The sequence below is a fragment of the Rhagoletis zephyria genome, unplaced genomic scaffold (genome assembly GCF_001687245.7).
Source record: "Rhagoletis zephyria isolate East Lansing unplaced genomic scaffold, Rhagoletis_zephyria_1.1 Rzeph_scaffold_01530, whole genome shotgun sequence".
Lineage (NCBI taxonomy): Eukaryota > Metazoa > Arthropoda > Insecta > Diptera > Tephritidae > Rhagoletis > Rhagoletis zephyria.
In genome coordinates this window covers 40,273-58,514 of record NW_016158614.1, presented here as the reverse complement: position 1 = coordinate 58,514, position 18,242 = coordinate 40,273, and the positions used below count along the sequence as shown (strand labels likewise).

The window sequence follows — 18,242 nt, the reverse complement described above, 5'->3', positions numbered from 1 at the left end:
ATGTTATGGTTATGTTATGTTATACCAAGTACTAAGCTAAACTCCCCTCCACTTAACCCATTCCAACTAATGTTATTTTAGCTCATTCAACTTACATAAACTATCCTTAATTTTATCGGTTGAATTTCAACCGCTGGGCGAACACTAGTATATATATATATAAATTACTTGTTTATAAAAAGAAATGCTTAATCAGCACACGGAATTCACTTTTTCCATTTTCGTTAAAACTCACGAGGTTGTCCGCTTTTAATGGCTGCCAAACACAAACTTAGTGGCGCAGCTAGCTCAAAATTTATGAGTACATAGTCTTTTGTCGATGGCAGTTGAAGGAAGCAGAATTGTACTTAAAGTTACTGCGTGCAAAATCACTGGCTTTTCAAATTGCAGGCAATATTCAAGTGAAAATCAGAGCCGTTAGAGGCTGCCCGAAAGAAGGGGTCCTTTATTCCTTGCTTTGGCCACTTGTGGTGGACGACCTCTTAATCAGACTACAGAAGTGTAGTTACAGTGTTGTGGGGTTCGCAGACGACTTGGCAATTATAGTTACGGGAAAATTCTGCTGTACTGTGTCGGACAGGTGCAGCTCTTCGCGTGATCTTAAACTGGCGTGCCAATGAGGGCCCCAGCATAAATCATCAGAAGGCTGTTCTTGCACCGTTTACAACAAGATATAAACCAAACCTTGGTTCGGTCACTATTGGAGTTACCGTGCTTGAATACTCTGATGAGGTCAAATATCTGGGGATTACGCTAGATAAGAATTAATTAATTAATTGGAACTCCTATCTTGAGGGAACGGTTTCTAAAGCCACATGATTGAGCGCAAGACTGATAGGCTGGCTCTATTGTATGATAATCCGATCGTTTCTGTCTTACGCATGAATAGCATGGTGGTACAAGTCACTGTATAGCCTTAACAAACTGCAAAGATTGGCATGCCTATCCGACACCAGACCTATAAGAACGTACTCAACTGCAGCTCTAGCGTCGCTTCTGTGATGGAATCCTCTTCATATCTATATCCAAGAAACAGCAGCCACGAGGGAGCTACAACTTCGACTATCTAACGACGGATTCTTCAAAAACAACGACATCAGGCTACTTTCTGGGTACCTGACGAGCCACAACCAATTGCGATTCCACTTGCACCAAATAGGTATGATCACAGAGTAGGAATGCCGGCTCTGTCTTGAAGATGATGAAACTTCGGAGCATATTCTCTGTCGCTGTCCGGCTTTGGGCAGGCAAAGATTGATCAACTTTAAAGCTTCATTGGTCGAACCCTTTGCTATAAAAAATAAAGAAAGGCCGTTTTAGGATTCATTAGGGAAGCCGAAGGTATCTTGGCCACACTAAGGTAGGGACTCTCTTTTTAACAGACACAAAAGATCTTTCAGGTCGCGGTTTTTCTTGTTCTATTACACCCAGGAAAAACCTAACTAATAACTAAGGCTTTCATCTACTGAAAGCATTTCCATATGCTTGCACTGTAGTCAAAATTTAATTAGCCTTTCCAAACCCGTTTCGAGCTTTGCTAATTTTCATATTTGTTGGTCAAAAATGATACTTTTACATTTCAAATATTGCACATTACTTAAAGTTATTGATTACAAATGGCATGCGCTTGACTTGAAACATATTTTGCGAAAATAATGCAAATATATTATGCACCCAAACGTGCATATGTATGTGTGTATGCATAAGGCTAATGCATTTCATACATTAAGATTATAGACATCGTCATGTTCACTCATATTTACTGAAAAGTAATGTCAGTTCGGCTCATTAAACTACGATATAAGTACATATGTACATATATTGTATGAGTTGTATATAAAAATTCTGCTTTATAATTTCTAAATTGATGGCCAATAAACATTTCAGCGAGCGCTCACCGTTTGCCTATTAACTGTCGCCCGGTAGTTACTTAGTTGGTTGAAATGGTTGCGCGATCGCGGCTTTCGGTTAAGTATTGACTACTTGCGATTACACAGTCGGCTAACATAGCGGCGGAAATGCACACATCTCCATTCGGATTTCAGTCAACTTACGCACCATTTAAATTAAGTGAGATATGCGCACACAAAAGGATGCAACTTAAAATTGCAATATACAGCATCGTGGTGTAACTTTAACTTCTCAGATCGAGAAAACTGTGGTCGCTTGGCAATTGTGTCTTGCCGATATTGCCATTTACATTTCAATTGCCCAACAAATATGCGTAATTATGCGCCATGTAGTTGCCTGCTGCCGTTCGGCAGTAAGATACTAAATTGCACATTTTATGTTTTGTATTAGAAGTGGCAATTGTTTGGCGGCAGGAGTAGCTAGCTGCACATTAAAAGCTGGAAGATATTAGATGTGGCGTGTGAAAGATGTTATCGTGTATTAAATTGAAGTAGCCTCGATTATTTATTTGTATAAAGTGCGTCTGCACTTATAGAATTGTGTAGGAAATCTCGTGTGGTGTCTCTGTTGAATTGGCGCTACTTATTTGTTGTTCACTTGCTATTAATTTTAGAGTTTGTATAGTGCGCCTAAAGGAGATATGCGGTTAATCCACTTTTGAGGAATAGTCTCGATTATTACTTTGAACAAATTAGGATCTAAACGAATTTCACGTTTGGATGCGATGTTTTTTCTGTTGCAGGTTATTTGTAATCATCGTCGAAATTATAGTTACTCGTAGCATTTGGTTAGATTAAGTTGTCGCGATCGTCTATAAAACACACTTGGGCTCAGAACCCAATTATGTTGCCGCATGTGGGGTCAGTCCCTCCTAAAACCATTTCAAACTTTACAGGAATTTTAGAAGATCCCTGATTTCCATGCATCGAAGGCTCACCAAGTTATCGAAAAATTGCCTACCGAGAGTAGAGGGTCTTCGTCTGGATAGAGCAGGGCATTGGCACAACAGGTGTAGAAATGTTTCCTTCTCCCATTCATCTTGGCAGCTTCTACAGAAGTCATGTAAACGTAGGCCAAGTCTCGATAGCCATGCTTGCCAATTAGGTAGTGTCCTGTTTTTGACAGATATCTACTAATAATCGAATAATGTGCTTATTTAGACTCAGTAGTAGGCCAGTGCATTTAGCGCTGTGTACCGGCCACAATTGCTTGGCAGTATTTCTAAGTAAGGGTATTCCTATTTCGTCGTCCAAGTCGCACCAGTTCGTCTATGTCGCAGTGTCCCGATAGCCATATCAAATTTGGGTGAAATGACTAAGGAAAAAACATAGTGGAGCGGCCAGAATATGTGTTGCTAAATTTTGTTATGCATAGGTTTCTTAATACAGGAAAAGTGTAAACTTTTACCCACCTTCAAAAGCAATTTGATGGGGCGGAGCGAAATTCTTTTGGAAGTTAAGGCCTTAAAAAGCTATCCCTCTGAGCTGGAAGAAATGTTGATAATACCTGTCTTCAAGGTGGCGGTCACTCAAACACCTCCTGAATCCTGCAAATCAGGTTTTGCATTCTCTGCAACTGACCTTACAATGGTCGATAGCGATAATTGAAAAATTTGTTGCATAAATTATTTATGAAAATATAATCTATAATATAAACCATATAAATCAAAATTTCACTCCTTATACAAAGTTCACAAAAATTCAAAAAAATTTCGTCAAAATTTGGACCTTTCTTCTGAATTTCTGCAAAATTTTCGAGTATGCCGCCTTCTGGCCGTTTCAATTTTAGTCTAAAAAAGTGGAAGTTTCAAACGTATAAAAAAGCTCGTTGGTTTTTGAGATATTTTTTTTTTTTGGTGACGTGTTTTTGCATTTTTTTCCATATAAGCATGAATTTCTTATGAAATAAGATACGGGAGACCGTTAGCAACAAAACTTAAAAAAAATCAACCAGTTTTTGGAAAACGAAAAGCAGTCTCCGAAAAAAATTCTCCAAAAATTAACGTTCTTTTTAGCCGGTTCATACTTGCACTTCATTATACTAGAATCTAGAATGGACTACAAAACTGCAAACTCAAAAAATTTTTAGAAATTCTGAGTATGGGCTTTAAATTTTTTTAATTTTTGTGAACTTTATATAAAGTGCGAAGTATGGTTTATATTACAGAATGAATTATGTTTTCATAAATAATTAATGCAAAAATGTTTCTGAAAATAATTGTGAATATAATATTAAAACTAGGTGTATAGTTTCTTTTATCGTCTAGTGTATAGGGGGGGTGGTCCCAGAAGTACCCGACCTAACAAAGAAAACACAAAAATTTTGGGAAAAATATATATTTATTTTTCAACATAATCTCCTTTCAGCTCTATACACTTTTCCCAGCGATGCTCAATAAGTTCGATAGACTGCCATCATTTCTTCATCGTTAAAAAATCTTTGACCACAGAGCCATTTTTTGAAGTTTGGGAACAGAAAATAGTCCGAGGGGGCCTAAATCTGGCGAAATTGAAACATCTTCGCGACACTGTTTTTAGTCGAGAGATCTTGGACACTGCTTTCTCATTTCCAAATCTTCAGTTAATATGCGATATACCGTACTTTTTTAAATGCCTACTATATCTGCTAGCTCGCGCACTTTCGGTCGACGATCAGCCATTACCGCTTTGTGTATTTACTTCAGCATTTCTGGAGTCGTCACCTCATTTGGGTCGACCACAGCGATGCTCGTTTTGGCAGCTCGTACGGCCTCGTTCAAACTCCGCTACCCAATATTTTACTGTTGTAAACGAAGGAGCAGACCCGCCTAAAATAGAATCTATTATATTGGATAGCTGAGGCCTTTCAAATAAAAGTATTGTGTATTATAACGATGACCAATTTTCCCCAATTTTACAAAGTCACTGAAAACGTTCACTATTGACGGCTGTCAAGCATATACTAAACAACGTGGCGTCTTCAAACTTGAAGCATGTGCTTTAAAGATTGTGTACTTTTTAACACAGTGATAATTTTCAAACAACTACCGCCATCTCTAGGTTAGGCCGGGTACTTTTGGGACCACCCCCCGTATATATAGAAGTAATACATATCTACTTACTTAAGTACTTAGAGTATATATGTGTATGCAATAGTTATATACTTATGAAAACTTGCTATATTGCTAATGTAACTCTACACACATAAATGTGTACATTTTGAGCATATTCTGTGAAAATCTTTACTAGATAAAGGTAAGCTCCTAACCGCTTAAGTAAGCGCACAAAATGACATGAAGTGAAAGAAAAATTTGATTACCTTATCTGCAGGAGCTCATTTCATTTGATTTAGTCTTATTGTGTGCGAGTACTTGTTGAATGAGTGTAATCTGCTTACTTTAAATTGGATAGCATCCGCCTCATAGACGATGGCGGCAGCAATTGCGGCGGCTGCGCTCTTAAATCGCATTAATTCTGCGCATAGCATGCCGCGCTAGCGTGCCTTCTTCAATAAAGCTGCTCGTACTACATACTATTCGTAGGTACTTCTTTATGTACAAAATGTACACGCACAGATGCTTGCACCTAAAATAATTTCTTATTTAAATTTTTTATACGCTTTTATTCGGGATGCTGTGCGCCTGACTGCCGCTGTAATGAGTTTTAAGTTGTTTGAGCTGCTGGATACCTTGTTTAATTAAATGGTATTTTTTATACGTATAGGCAAATTTTTCTCATAAGCTTGAAATGTAGATTGTTGCTTTTCTTATTGTGCATAATGGTATGCAATGATTCTCGACTCGAGCACTGTGGCACGCAGACTTATATCAAATAGTAATGGTTTTTACAGTTGAAGCAAATATCAGATAGATCATATCAGATTTGCGAAGCATTTGATGTATTTAAATTCACCTATTCACTGGCATAATGTTTCAAAATAAAGTTTTGGAAAAAATGGTGCCTAAGTCTTTTTGGCTTTTAGGGCTCGATATATGTATGTATGTTTTTACATACCCACATACTATGGAGCCCACTAGTAATAAGTGAATTGTTATTTTTTGATAGTTCACACAAAATATAAAAAAAAATAATAATGTACGGTTACAACTTTTAATTTTGCTTTATATAGTGCATAGCGTCATGCCAAACGATCTCACCGTTTTGCTCTACGCTCATTGGCTTCGCATTTGGTGGTCGCCGTATGTAGGCCATTTTCTAATGCCATTTTCTTCGCACTCATTTGAACATGTACATACATCATTAGGGTGGGTTAATTTTTTTTCTGCTTCATCGTTTGTTGTCTGATTCTGCAGATAATTCTAGGAGAAAATGGTTAAGTAGAAGAAACCATGGATAGCAAATGAGTTTCGAGTCTGCGCATTTTTTTATGAAATAATTACCTTTTCACGATATTAAATTTTTTTCGCCTTCTCTTAAAACTTTTGCATATAAAACTCCGGATTTGAGTTTCTTACATTTACTTTATTTGTTTGAAACTTGAATTTTTACAAAAAAAAAATACTAACATTAAATAACAAATAACTAAATAAATTGTTAAAACTTGTCAGTATGTGGCGCGTTTATACTTTTGGCACGAGGTGTAATTTTTCATGGTAAATATGGTAAATCCATTAAAAGTTTTATGAACTAAAATATATGCATTTTGTATCTGTTAGTTGTACCAAAAGTTGAATTCTTTGTAAAGTGGCATAGATAAAGGTAATTTTATTTAATTCTAAAAATCGTCTTTTACATTTTCTCTTATAATTATCTACAGAAGCCGAAAAGAAAGATCATGCAATTAGTCGAAAAACTTTCGTCCGAACAATTTTACCCACCCTATTATACATACATATATCTAGTTTCTCAACATACTACTAATTTTTTAATAAATTTGTTATTTGATCAAATCGCCGCATGTTGCTTGTGCTGCTGTTTTATCTAATATCGTTTAATGTTTTAATATACTTCACTTTATGGCCTTTTGCATTTGTTCGTAAAGCTTTTTTTTCTTTTTAATTTTGCTTCGATTCTCCCGTAAATTCTCAATTTGTTTGAGCTTACATATACTCATTCATACATAACTTAATTAAAGAAATGAAAGTCTATAAATTAAATAATCGCTCTATTTTAATTTCAAATGAAAAGTGTGCTTTGAAGGTTTTTCCATTTACTAAAAACGAATTTTATGTATTCATACTTGAGTGTTTTGATTTAAGTAATTTATAATGATATACGTTTGATTAATGTTGGCGGTATTTTGCGGTTCAATCCATTGCCTACTGGAAGTCAAAAATGTATGTATATATGCCTAACTAAATACTAAACTAATAACTAAAAAAAAATTCAGTGTGTTGCAAAGTGAAATAATATTAATAGTAATAGAAATAGTGAATACAAAGTCAACCTATAGTTGATCTACTCTATTTGGATTTTAAATAAACTAGTAATTTATATTCTGATTAAAAATGTGTATATATGTTTCATATTGATTTTTACTGCAATATTACGTACAGTTTTATAAAACGAAACGAACCTTGAAAAAAATGAAATTTTTGACCTAAAAAATAGAATTTCTCAAAATCTTCTCTTTAAAAAAAAATTTTAAGTTTTTCTTTGTAAGTTACTCAGAAGATGAGCCCTATTTAAGATATGAATGAAATTTTACAGTGAAAGCAGCTTTGATTAAAAGTAAATTAAGGCGCACCGTTTTTTGTTAGTTACCAGAGACCAATGAGTGGTAACTTATGTACATATTACCAATTAATTCAGTGTGCCGTTAGTAGTTCTTCCAAAATCCTAGAGTCCTCTTCTTTGGCGGCATCAAACACTGGCGTCTTAAACCCTTCTACAGTGTTTCTAATTTACCCCTTCCTATAATGTTTTTGGTAATTTTGATTGAATAATATTCAATTTTAAAAAAATAAAACGATATTTCAATTTGAATTCAGTTAATATTTTATTTTTCATAAGCAAATACTTTATCGGCAAGTGATGTATCATTACCGGTTGAAAGTTTCCCTTAAATACTAAATTATAACTAGGATCAATCCAGACAGACCCACAAACATTGTGGGTGTATGGAGAAACTATGTCGCCTCTGGAAAATAAAATAAAATAAAAAAGCTCTTTTATTTATTGCAAAACTATAGCTGATTATGCTTTTAAAGAGGAGAGAACGCCGCAGCTTATTTAAAATTACATAACTGTGTAATTAAAGAATTTTTAAATGTAAATTGGGTTATTTTGACCTAATAATTGTAGAAGGGTTGTTGAGAGAATGTCGGTTATTTATTCTCAAAAAACATCTGGTCCAAAAATTCACCATCTCAGTTTGGCGAAGGCTCGACTGCTGCAGAGTAGATGATTTGTACCAAGTATCCTAGAAACACCTGGTTGTGTAGCAAATGTCAGTATTGCACTAGCTGCTGCCATGAGATTCCTAATGTAAGTTACAATTTCCGATATGCTTTGCCCTATAGTTGACCAATTTTACACTCCAAAGAACCGCAGCTCGTTTTCCAAAAACACTTCAGTCTCAACATGCATTCTTGCATAATTCTTGATGAAGTAAATGGTTCCCCATGCCTTTACAGCAGCTTGGCCGTCACTTCAGACACTGATTTGAGATGAACGTCATCATTCGCCTAACAACTAGTCTGGTACGTACTTTAAATATCGCAAAATTTAACAACCGTTGACATGTTAGCTATAGCAGAAAAGCTCATCAATCTATTATTCAGATGCCATCCTGCTTTAGTTCCATTTTCGGCCTTGGTGACGTCGGTATAAAAAGTTTTTATCGAAATACCCCGGAATGTGTCTGGATCTTTCCATTGCTTCTTTTGTAGGAAAACTAACGAGCACTTTCTTTCAAAAAAGACTCGCGGTATCAATTTGTCATTTGGGCCCAAAACAAAAGGACAATTCTTTTGAAAACCTTCAAAACAACTCTCTATGTCCCAAACTCTGATCGCTGTGCCACAATCCAAAAAAATGCATACGACCGATTTTATTCATTGCTGCCGGTTAAGTCGCTAAATCATCAGTTATCAAAACTAACAACGAATTGAGAGGAGACTCTGATGTTCCAATTGAAACGCTCGTAATGTCTATTCCCTTTAACGAGGAAACTTCGGTTTTGACCGAGGTTCTACGCCACCTTACTTCTTAATGTGTGACGGTTGTTCTGACACAGTGCCTTAGCTGGACTCAGTCTTTCTTAAGGTCCTGCATGACAGGCAGAAACTTTCAGTGCTCGATTTACTTTCAATTCGGCGTAAACTTTTCAATCCCAATTTTATTTACCGCACAAACAAGATGGTTGTTTGGGACTGACAGCAACATCCTGTGATCAAAATTATTCAGGATTCATTTTCTACACCGCATTCCCTGGATAGTGTTTCCTTATGCTAGTGAATTATCTTCATCCGCGAAGCTTGTATAGGATCTTGCATTTCCTCTCAAAGGAAGTCCACTACCAGACACCATAAGAAAAGCGAGACAACAACATCACCGACGTAATTTTTTCCCACATTCTGTTATGATAAAAAGGTTTGGATCCACTTTATAATTCTACATACCTACATATCGCACACGATCTTCAAAAGTGACACAACTCAAAATTACACGTTCGTCAGAAAAAAACTCTTTTGTAGCACATGCTTATCATATGGGCAAGGGAGACTCTACCTAAAGTTTTTTCGACAAATTATAACAAAAATTTGCTCCAGCTTTTGCTGAAAAGTAAATAAAAGCTCTGTGTAAATTTTTTGTGCATAATCTCAAAAATGCCAAATTTTGAGTTGAGTCACTTTTGAAGATCGAGTGCGATATGTACATAGACTAAACGTAGTGCTGCCGAATGATCAATTTACATTTAAAGGCTGTGTGGAACTGATTCAGAGGGCTTTTCGCATTCGTGAGTACTTAATAATGGGACTAAACATGATCCTTGAACAGGATCATGATCCTTGAACAGAAAATATGGGAAAGCAAAGTACTTGACTTTCGATACTAAAGTTTATGCCATTGCCTGGTAGATTAAATTCTAGCATTCATTTTTATGCTAGGTAACCCTTATTACTTTTCTCACTGCTTCACTTTAAAGTTTTTATTATCTATTTCTTAAATTGAACTTCTGAAATTCGAAGGTTATAAAAGTACGAGTATAAACATACATATACTAAGATTAAATTAAGCATTATATATCTTCTGGTGTTTTCCCCCGCACTAGTATTCCCTAGAATTGAATGTGAAACGAAAATTGTTTCCTCCGAACTCTTGTTCTTACACTTTTATTATGTGTGTGTAAGGAATAATATTTTTAATTTTATTGCAATACTTTTAATTTCATCTTATGTAGTTACATACTTCTACTACATGAGTAAAAGTTAAAATTAATTCAGTCCAATCATTTCTAAACACCTTTATTTTCATTTCCTCTTACAGATATCAGCTGCTGGTAACTTTGAATTAGAAATATTAGAAATTTCCAATACAAATAGTCACCTACTTACGGGCTATTGCTGTGGTGTTCCTTTAGAAATAAGAAGTACAAAAACAACGGGTAAGTCTATATTTTTTAGCTTAATTTGGCTTACTTTCTAACTCTTACTGCTTTGAATACAAAACGAAAAAAATAATAATTATAGGATGTCCGCCCTGTTCCACCGCCTTTCGTCTATGCCTCAAAGAGTACCAGAGTTCACCGCCCAGTTTATCAATGGGATGTTCGTTTGGCAACAAGACGACAGCGATATTAGGTGGTTCTAGCTTTGTGCTGAGTGAGCCGGGGATGAGTGCGATTGTGTTACCATTCACATTTCGTTGGACGGTGAGTGAATTGCATGAACTTTATTTTGAGGAAATTAAGAACATTTGATTTGCCTTTATGCACATACATATGAATGTGGAACTATGTTTTTATATGTGCTCAAAATCAAACAGGTTTGCAAGTACTATTTTTAGTAAAAATCTAGGCATACATATAAAAAATATTTTATGCCACCCTTTATATGGGTTTTTCTGTTGGTATGTGCTGACTCATTTGTGTGAAGATAAAAAAACAGGGTTTGATTTGATTGATTGATGATTAATGAGTTTAGTAAGAGCACGGTGAAAGGAACTCATAAACAGTCAAATACGGGCCGAAAGTTTGTAAAAGAACAGTTTTTTCGAAGGTGGTCCAGGCATTTTTGAATACAATTCACCAGTTGTGTAGTTGCTACGATTTTTAAAACAAGACTGATCAAGGTTTTTTCTAACTTACAGAAACTTTCATTTCCGGGACTCAAACAAACTATGTCCAGACGTAGGTATTATATTCGTGGCAGTCAAGCTACAAGAAGATGTTGCCCCATTATGACAGGGCCTCTGCCCAAGTTTCAACAAAATTTATATATAATCGACAACAAATTCAATAGATAATCGATAACAAAATCGATAAAAATATCGATAACGAATTCTATAAACATATCGATAACAAAAGCGATACAAATGTCGATTATTATATCGATATGTTCCGAAAATCGTTAAAAATATCGATTAATTTCCGTTGCACTAATTCCATGTGTAATTTGCGTTTGAATTTGCCAATTTACTCCCAACCAACCAACCGCCGCAAAAGAAGTTTCACTTTAAAAAATTAAAATTTTTTCAGTGTTACAATTTTATTATTTCTGAAAAAAAAAATAAAATTCCACATTAAAGTCCGAAATTGCTTTACAAATAATTGAGACAAGAACTGGTTAATCGGCGAAGCTATTTAAACCTTCTGTTTTTTTTTTTAATGAATACTTGAGAATTTCAAAGGGCAGAAAATATTTATACATAATTGTGTGAATAATTGGACCAGGGCGTGAATTACGGCATTTCTGATTAATTGATTACTCGTTTCGAGTCGGAGAGAATAAAGTGATAGCGCCCAGTAAGAAATGGAAGCACGCAAGCCTTACCAGCAACCTATTCTTCACTCGGCGTCCTCAAAAGTCATGGCCGCTTTATGGAAATAGGAATTTAAAACGCCTCAACAAATAAGGTAGATACGTTGAATGTTGACTAATCGCTAAGAGTAGTTCAGCATTCTTTAATACCTTCGGCACCACATTATTTTACAACTTCTTTTAAAATCGAATTACATTGGGTATCAAATGTCGTGTTTCGGGCTTAGAGCTACATTTCGTACTATTTACTCATGAGATATTTTTAACAAGTTCGCTGCTATTTGTTTCGAAAATAAGTTTTTATGCGTAATGTAACTTATTAAGTCATTTGCTTTGGTAATCAGTAGCAGTCCGTTATGACTTTGAATTATCTTAATTTGTCCACTCTGCAAATATGTTTGCATCTCTTAAAAGTCAATTGAGTTTAATAAGCAAATCTTTTCTTTACATCTTCTTTACTACAGCCTAGGATAACTTAGTTCACCCGTAATTTTATTACACTTTTTATAGCCAAAGTCGACTAAGGTCATTCAAGCGTATTTCTGTTTTATTTTCTCAGTGTAGTTTCATAGCCAGAGTTTACACTTCATGCGACAGTAAATTTTACAAAGAAAAAATTTTATATATTCGCGAAACTATGGGCCAAATATGGTGAAACTACGTTTTTATTTTTTCTCTCTGACGTCAGGATCTTTTTTAAAGGACTTTGAAATTTAAAAAATTTAATTAAATAATTCAAAAAATTATTAAAAAAAAATGTTGTGCAATGTAGAAAAACGGTATGTCTATCCAGTTAAAGAGAAAATTCTGGAGAATAAGGCCGATTAAATCTTTTGGGGCATAAGGACGATTATCACTGAATATCGTTGAAATTTTACAATAATAATTTTCAAGAAAATTATATGTTAATCTTTAATGTACTCGACCACATCCTAGAACTTCGGCCTTCTAACTTTATTCGCTTAAAAAAAATAAAAATAATTGAAAGGACATTTTCAATACATATTCAATGGTTTTTAATTCAACACAATTTTCTCTTTCATTTGGTACCCATACTGTTTTTCTACATTGGAATGGTTTTTAAAAAAAAAAATTTGAAATTAATCATATCTTTGAAACTACAAAATCCTTATAAAAAAATATTGACGTCTGAGAGAAAAGCTAAAAACGCAGTTTTACTACATTCGGCCCTTAGTTTTGTGAGTATACTGATTCCATCATGTGCTTCGATTTTCTATTTTTTTTGTCGCACGGTGTAATAAACAAAACTAACTTGCCGCTTTGTCAGGGAAACCCCGATAGACTATTACATCACAGTTCTTAGATGAAAAATAAACAAAATTTGGCAAATGTCGGCAAACAAGTATGTATATAATTTGTGAATTACTTACTCACCTTCTATTGTATAAATTTATGAAAGGCAAAATACAATATTCGTTTTATTAAAACACCTCCATTTAATCCACTGTTCTCCGTCAATCAAACTAGACTTTGGCAGTAAGTAATTTTGTCTGAGTTTTTCGGGTTGAAAAATTATGTATGTATAAGTAATGAGATTGATTGAATGCTACGCATATTTTTACGGCACAGCGTGTAATTAATTTTTTATCTATCCGTTTTTTTTTTTGATTTTGTTTTTGTTACTTCAGCTTCACCATGAATTCGGTAAAATACACAACTGATTACTTTTAAGCTTGTTAAATATTTAAGTTGGCAGATACTTTTAGTATAAAGGTTGTTTAAGTGAAGTTGTTTTCTTTTTTAAAAGCCGGTTGTAAGGTGGGAATAGTTGTAGAACTTTAATAGGATGATAAATACACTCTAACAATTTAACTACAAGTATTTCTAGCGAGAAATTCATAGAGTACTAATAAATATGTATATTAGGGTGATTGGCTCGATCTTTCTTAACCGGATTCCACCGATTGTTTTATATCAAGAGGAGATTTTTTTAAATTTTGATGTTTGGAATATCGAACAACCCGCATTTTTTTATGGAACAAATCGATTTTTTTACTTCATACAAATTTTGACATCTAAGTATAAGTTTTGAGTTTTTCGAAGTTTTCAAGACTATCTACCGTTTAAGTGAAACCCCCGAATAGTTTTAATATTATATCGTTATTATCGTCGTTATTTGGTGGTGAACAATATATCATATTTGATTCCAATAATTGAATGCTTAAACGTTTAAGAATTCGGCTACGGCGGCAATAGCAATACCTAAATCCGTAAAGTCTGAAAAAATGCAAAAAATCATAAAAAATAAGTTAAAACAGCACCAAATGTGAATTTTTTGCTGACTTTTATTTGTTTTACGTTTGATATAAAAACAACTTTGAACTTATTTATCCGTGCTCTTTTCTAAATAAAAGCTGTCTTTACTGTCTTTTAGATTTATTGTAATTTTTTGGTCGTGACTTCATACTAACGTAAGCATTTTCACTGTATGAAACTATGTACAATGGTTTATTCGACCTTTTCTTAATTTAAAAACCGGTAACCGCTGTTTTACAAATTGGGATTTTTCGAATAACTTGAAATCCGGTTTTGGAAAAGAGGCAAATAATCGAACAACCTAATGAACATCCATATATACATATATATGTATGTATGGTTAGACGAAAGGTCTGTAATATGTTTGGTCATCCTTTACAGACATAAAACTCATATTCACTTTGATACAAATTCTTGCAAACGTCAATAACTTTCCGCTTTTTTGTGTGAAGTCTAAAGAAGCAACAAAATTAAAACTTCTCAAAATGCGCTGAGTCACAATTTTGTAATTTGAATTAAATATTTTTTGAACCGAAACACTAAAAAAAAATCAAATTAAAACGGATTAATCCGCCCATATTGCTCGTCCAACAATGTTGGCCCAACAAACGAAACTATGAACACAAAACAACAATTATTTTCAAGCGTTAGAGCAGTGACTATAAAAAAGTTAAATACCGAACGAAAATGCAACATCAACATCTCAGGGTAAACAAAAACTAAGTAATTACATTTTCTACCGGTTGCCGTTAATACTCGTCTTCAACTCTACAAGGCTCTTTTACTTCATTTTTGTTTGATTTTGTGTATGTTTTCATACGCACATTATAGGCTCGTCAGAATGGGTCCAAACCAAGGCATATCAAACGGGTAGTAATATTAGAGCAAAAACAACATTTGCGTGTATTTTGTTGTTGCTTCTGGTATCGAAAGTGTCAAAAACTGTTCTGAATTATTTCTTGTATATCAAAGCGTGCCATGTGAAATACAAAAAAAAACAAAAAATAAAAAATTTAAATTGGAAAAAAATATAAGTTGTTGCAACCTTCTTTTCTAGTAAATTTGTTTGCTTCTCGAAGCAGTGATCCATCCTTTGCAAGGCCCAGTAATCAGCGGTTATGCTGCTAAGTTCGGCGAACGTTCCAAAATCTGCTATTCAATCACTTGTTTTGCATGGAAAAAGGTTTCACATGCAAATGGATTTTAACAATTTAGAATTTTTGGGAGAAAAATTTAAAATATTTGACGTTTTCGAGACCAAATAATTTGAAAATAAATAAGCAAATCAATTACACATTTCGGAGACTTCTTTGTGGAACGTTAAAGCTTATCCAGTAATATAAATAGTAATTCCATTAATTATGGTGTAGATATATGACAAGGAAAGGACAGTTCTTCTCTTTTCCAAAAAGCTCAAATTTAATATCTATAGATCCCGTTACATACCCTCTTTCTACGCATCTTTGGATATTTGGCTTCCAGCTCAGTTTGGTGCCTAATACAACGTCCAGGTACTTTGCCTTAGAAAATGATATAAAGGTTGTTCCATTGAGGGAAAGGAGTCTGAGTTATGTTACTTCCCGTTTTTTGATAGCAGAATCAGTTCCAGTTCGACTTTTCGATGACCATGAGTGTAACCTGAACAATGCTCGCTCTTTGATTTCACAAATCGTTGAGGAAATGGAATAGACAGGGTACCATTAGCTCCTTTATTTTTTGCAGCATTATCAGTGTACTGCCATCTTTAACTGTTTTCTTTGTCCACAATCGAGTCCAGTAACCCCTTTGAGAGTTGCGTCGGACCCGTATAGGTCCATACCGTTGGCCTCTGATCGCAGCCAGTAAAGTGAATATTGATCAACATCCTCTTAATTAATGAGAATTAGTTTGGTATGTTTTTTTTGCACAGAATTTTGCCCAGCCTGGCGGAATCTCCACAGTTACCTGTAGATGGGCAATGGATTTCATTGTAGCATTACTTCAAGTTATGCGCACCTGGTTAGTTGGACAATAACTTATCCGATTGGAATGTGCTCATTCCCGAGGCCCATTACTCATTTGTTTGCAAGTATATAAATGCACATACATATGTATATGGGTCATTCCATCCAAAATTTACATTCAAAAATTTTTTTCGTGCGAAACATTGTTTTTTTTTTTGTTTTTTGAGGCAAAATATTAGACACGTATTTTTTTATTTCGACACAATTAAAAAAAAGGTTGGAGTTATGAATTTTCAAAATTTTTACGCTCGAATAAAATACCGCTAAACATTTTCATATACGAAGAAAAGTGTTTCATTATAAAAATAGCTAGCCGGCCTAAAGTTTACGCTTTTTTCTTAGCTTTCCAATGAGAAGTACGTTGCATATTTTTAACCTATTTTTTATAAACAAATGGTACATTTTTATAAACAAATGATTTTTCTTCAATTTGAAACTATTCTTATTCTGTTATTTTTATTGAAAAATGTACTACTTCTGACTATTCAGTCACGACTGTATAAATTTGAGAATGGACCACTAAAATCTCCGTCCGCAATAAATTTTCTAACTTCAACCTCCGCGCTCCGCGCGCTTGTTCGAACTCGATCGCTGCGAAGCATGTTTTAACTAAACTTACATTCATACATACATATGTAAGTAAGCATGTGATTGTCATCGTCACGGTTGCTCATACGCCTCGTTGAGCACGTTTGTCGCCACCTTCGTTTATTTTGATCGCATCTATCGTAAATTCATAACTCCAAAATTTTTTATATCGTGTCGAAATAAAAAAATACGTGTCTTATATTTTGCCTCAAAAAAAACACCAAAAAAAAATGTTTCGCAGGAAAAAAAATTCTGAATATAAATTTTGGATAGAATGACCCAAATAAATTTTTGCCCCACTCGAATATTTTCAATTTGTTATAAAAATTTAATAGACATTTAAAATTATTGTGTACTTTGAGCTTACTGCTGTTGCTGCTGCTGCGTGTCCAATTTAACATTGTTTCGAGTAGTAGTTAGTACCCCGCAGTTAAGGTGTGCTAATTTAATAGTGGCTTACTTGCTAGATTTTGTTTGTATTTGTATTCATGGGTTAGAGTTCTTGTTGCTCAAAATAATTGCTTACTATTTGGCTTAGAAATTGAAATGTAAGTTGTAATTATTTAAGATTTATGCACACAAACTCGTACATATGTATGTACGCAAAGCCGAAGCCCGCAGAAAATTTAGGACCATCACTTTGCATATAAAAATAATGAATTTCTAAGCTATTGTCAATCAATTAGGGAACAGAGGAAGTAGAACAGGCTGAAGATTAGAATTCGCAATCTCTTTTTTTTTACGTTTAAATAGTACAGGAAAATAACTTTTCCAGTATTCGGATAGTCTTATTAGAAAACCGATCCAATCACTCTTTAAGTTATCTTTCATCACTAAGTGGTCGGCAATTCCTACTCTCTCACGATCGAAAAAACAGTTTTGTTAATATTTCTACTAAGTCATGGACAGTGGATGACAACTTAAGCGCCATGAAATATGTACATAGTATGTATGTAGATATATGAGTTTTCTTTGTATAAAATATGTCGCTTATAAGCGCATTCAATTTGTAGATGCTTTGCTATAAATAGAATGCAAAAAACGTCACTTTGCTATTTACCTAAGTACCAACGCGGAAAGTCAGCTGTGACGGCTAAAAGCTTAACAAAAATATATTAATTATGTATTTAAATGTCTACTGCCAGATTTAAGACAAATCCGTAGCATTAATATTCCACGTCAGATTAAGTGAACGCACCGTGAAGCGTAACTACATGCATAAGTATGTATGAACGCATGTATTTGAGCCGGCCTGAATGGATGTTAGCAGGCTTGCAGAGGAGCAGGCATTCTTTTCAAAACCGGATGCGTAATTAAATGTTCAATTTGTTCAAAATGCTATAGTCAGTTAAATACGAGATGAATTTGAAGCATTTTTAAATTCTGAAGTGCTCGTAGATTTAAATAAATTAATAGCAAAAGCCTCGTAGTCTGAACGAGCAACTAGCAGCGCTAGCTTTGTCGATTATTTCGCCGAAAACAAAATAAGGAAGGTAATATGCCGCTTACAAATTAACACACCTGACCCGGATAGTCCTCGA

General features: G+C 34.4%; 1 protein-coding gene across 1 annotated transcript in view; it reads left to right on the top strand.

Annotated features, from left to right (window-relative positions):
• Positions 1-18,242, top strand: part of LOC108364328 (protein serrate-like) — a gene marked incomplete at its 3' end in the record, with an annotated part of 111,557 nt that overhangs the window by 53,082 nt on the left and 40,233 nt on the right. Inside the window, exons 3-4 of the mRNA XM_017617967.1 lie at positions 10,341-10,458; positions 10,544-10,725. Coding sequence (XP_017473456.1) covers positions 10,341-10,458; positions 10,544-10,725 — 300 coding nt within the window. The remainder of the gene's footprint in view (positions 1-10,340; positions 10,459-10,543; positions 10,726-18,242) is intronic.